The sequence below is a fragment of the Cryptomeria japonica genome, chromosome 3, assembly GCF_030272615.1.
Source record: "Cryptomeria japonica chromosome 3, Sugi_1.0, whole genome shotgun sequence".
Taxonomy (NCBI): Eukaryota; Viridiplantae; Streptophyta; class Pinopsida; order Cupressales; family Cupressaceae; genus Cryptomeria; species Cryptomeria japonica.
This window is the reverse complement of record NC_081407.1, coordinates 209515387-209516761: the sequence shown is the minus strand read 5'-3', so window position 1 is coordinate 209516761 and position 1375 is coordinate 209515387. Positions and strand designations below refer to the sequence as shown.

Sequence of the window (1375 nt, the reverse complement as noted above, 5' to 3'; positions counted from 1 at the left end):
ATGTCGCCTGAATTCCCTGCAATCCCTGCTCCGGTTGCTCAAGTGAGCAATTCGAGCCATCCAAGTCGTCCACGTATAAGTATCTCACCTGCGCTTCTCAGCAGTGTCAGAGTCTAGGCGACTGTTCGAACAATGATAACAATGTCAACTGTCGTCGTACTCAAGGGTACGGCGACAAGTCAAAGGTGGAGGAGCTCATTTCGTCTGAGACGCTAACTGTGGGCTCTCAGCCGGTGGAGGATTTTGTCTTCGGATGTGCGAGTTCGGCGAGTGGAATCATCCAGAGCTCGCCCGGTTTGGTTGGGTTTGGGAGGGATCCTGTCTCTTTCGTTTCTCAGACGGCCACGTTATATGACAGTACGTTCTCTTATTGCCTTCCTTCCCTTGGCTCCTCTGCTTTCACGGGATATCTCGTGCTGGGGAAGGGGCTATTTCTGTGCAGGGCATGCAATTCACGCCCCTCTTGTCCAACGCTAGGTACCCTTCCTTCTATTATGTGGGGCTAAACGGAATCTCTGTGGGAGGAGAGCCTGTTTCCATCCCAGAGGGGACCTTCACCTTCGACAACTCAACGGGAAGAGGGACTATCATAGATTCGGGAACAGTTATCACTCGGCTAGTGGAGCCCGCTTACAATGCCATGAGAGATTCTTTCCGCCGTCAGCTCTCCAATCTGACTCGGGCTAGTCCCACAAATTTCTTTGATACGTGCTACAACAAACCATCCGGCGATAGTATACTAGTAATATAGATATATTAAAAATATTTACTAGCAATTGTACTTTGGTGTGCAATGGGTATGCTGAAGAGGTGTGGAATGTCAAATTAGGAAACATTTTGGTCTATTTTTTTGTTGCATATATTGGTGTATTACATGAGGTCAATTGGCAGGGCATTTAGAAAATGATGTTGTTTGTTCAACAAAGGTCTTAATGGAGAAGAAATAACTTTAAATCAATTATGCATCCACTTACAAGGATCCAAACATAATCCTAAAAAACCTCTAAATTAGGAGGTTAATTAGGATCCATTAAACGAGATCATGTTGTATTTGCAACAATGAAAGAGTGACAATGAGTGAGAAATACAGATAAAAAGAGGGAGAAATAGAGGGGGAAGATTGAGAGAGATAGAGAGAGGTTGGGACTAAGGAGATATAGATAGAGAGGAAGATTGGAAAATACCTCTAAATATGGAAGAGAGATAGGGAGATAAAGAGAGATGGGATAGGTAGAGAGTTAGAGACATGTCTAGAGATAGAGGGGAAGATAAGAAGATGGATGTAGAGATGAAGATAGAGGAAATATAGAGAGGGAAAGTTAGAGAGGGATAGAGAAATGGATTATAATGATAGAGATGGAGAAGAAAAATTATA

At 43.6% G+C, this 1375-nt stretch overlaps 1 protein-coding gene across 1 annotated transcript; it reads left to right on the top strand.

Moving 5' to 3' along the window:
• Positions 1 to 751, top strand: LOC131074550 (aspartyl protease 25-like). Its single transcript, XM_059217253.1, has 3 exons — positions 1 to 73; positions 166 to 266; positions 359 to 751. The coding sequence occupies exons 1-3, from the start codon at positions 1 to 3 to the stop codon at positions 749 to 751; spliced, it is 567 nt and encodes a 188-aa protein (XP_059073236.1).
• Positions 752 to 1375: the final 624 nt, after the last annotated feature.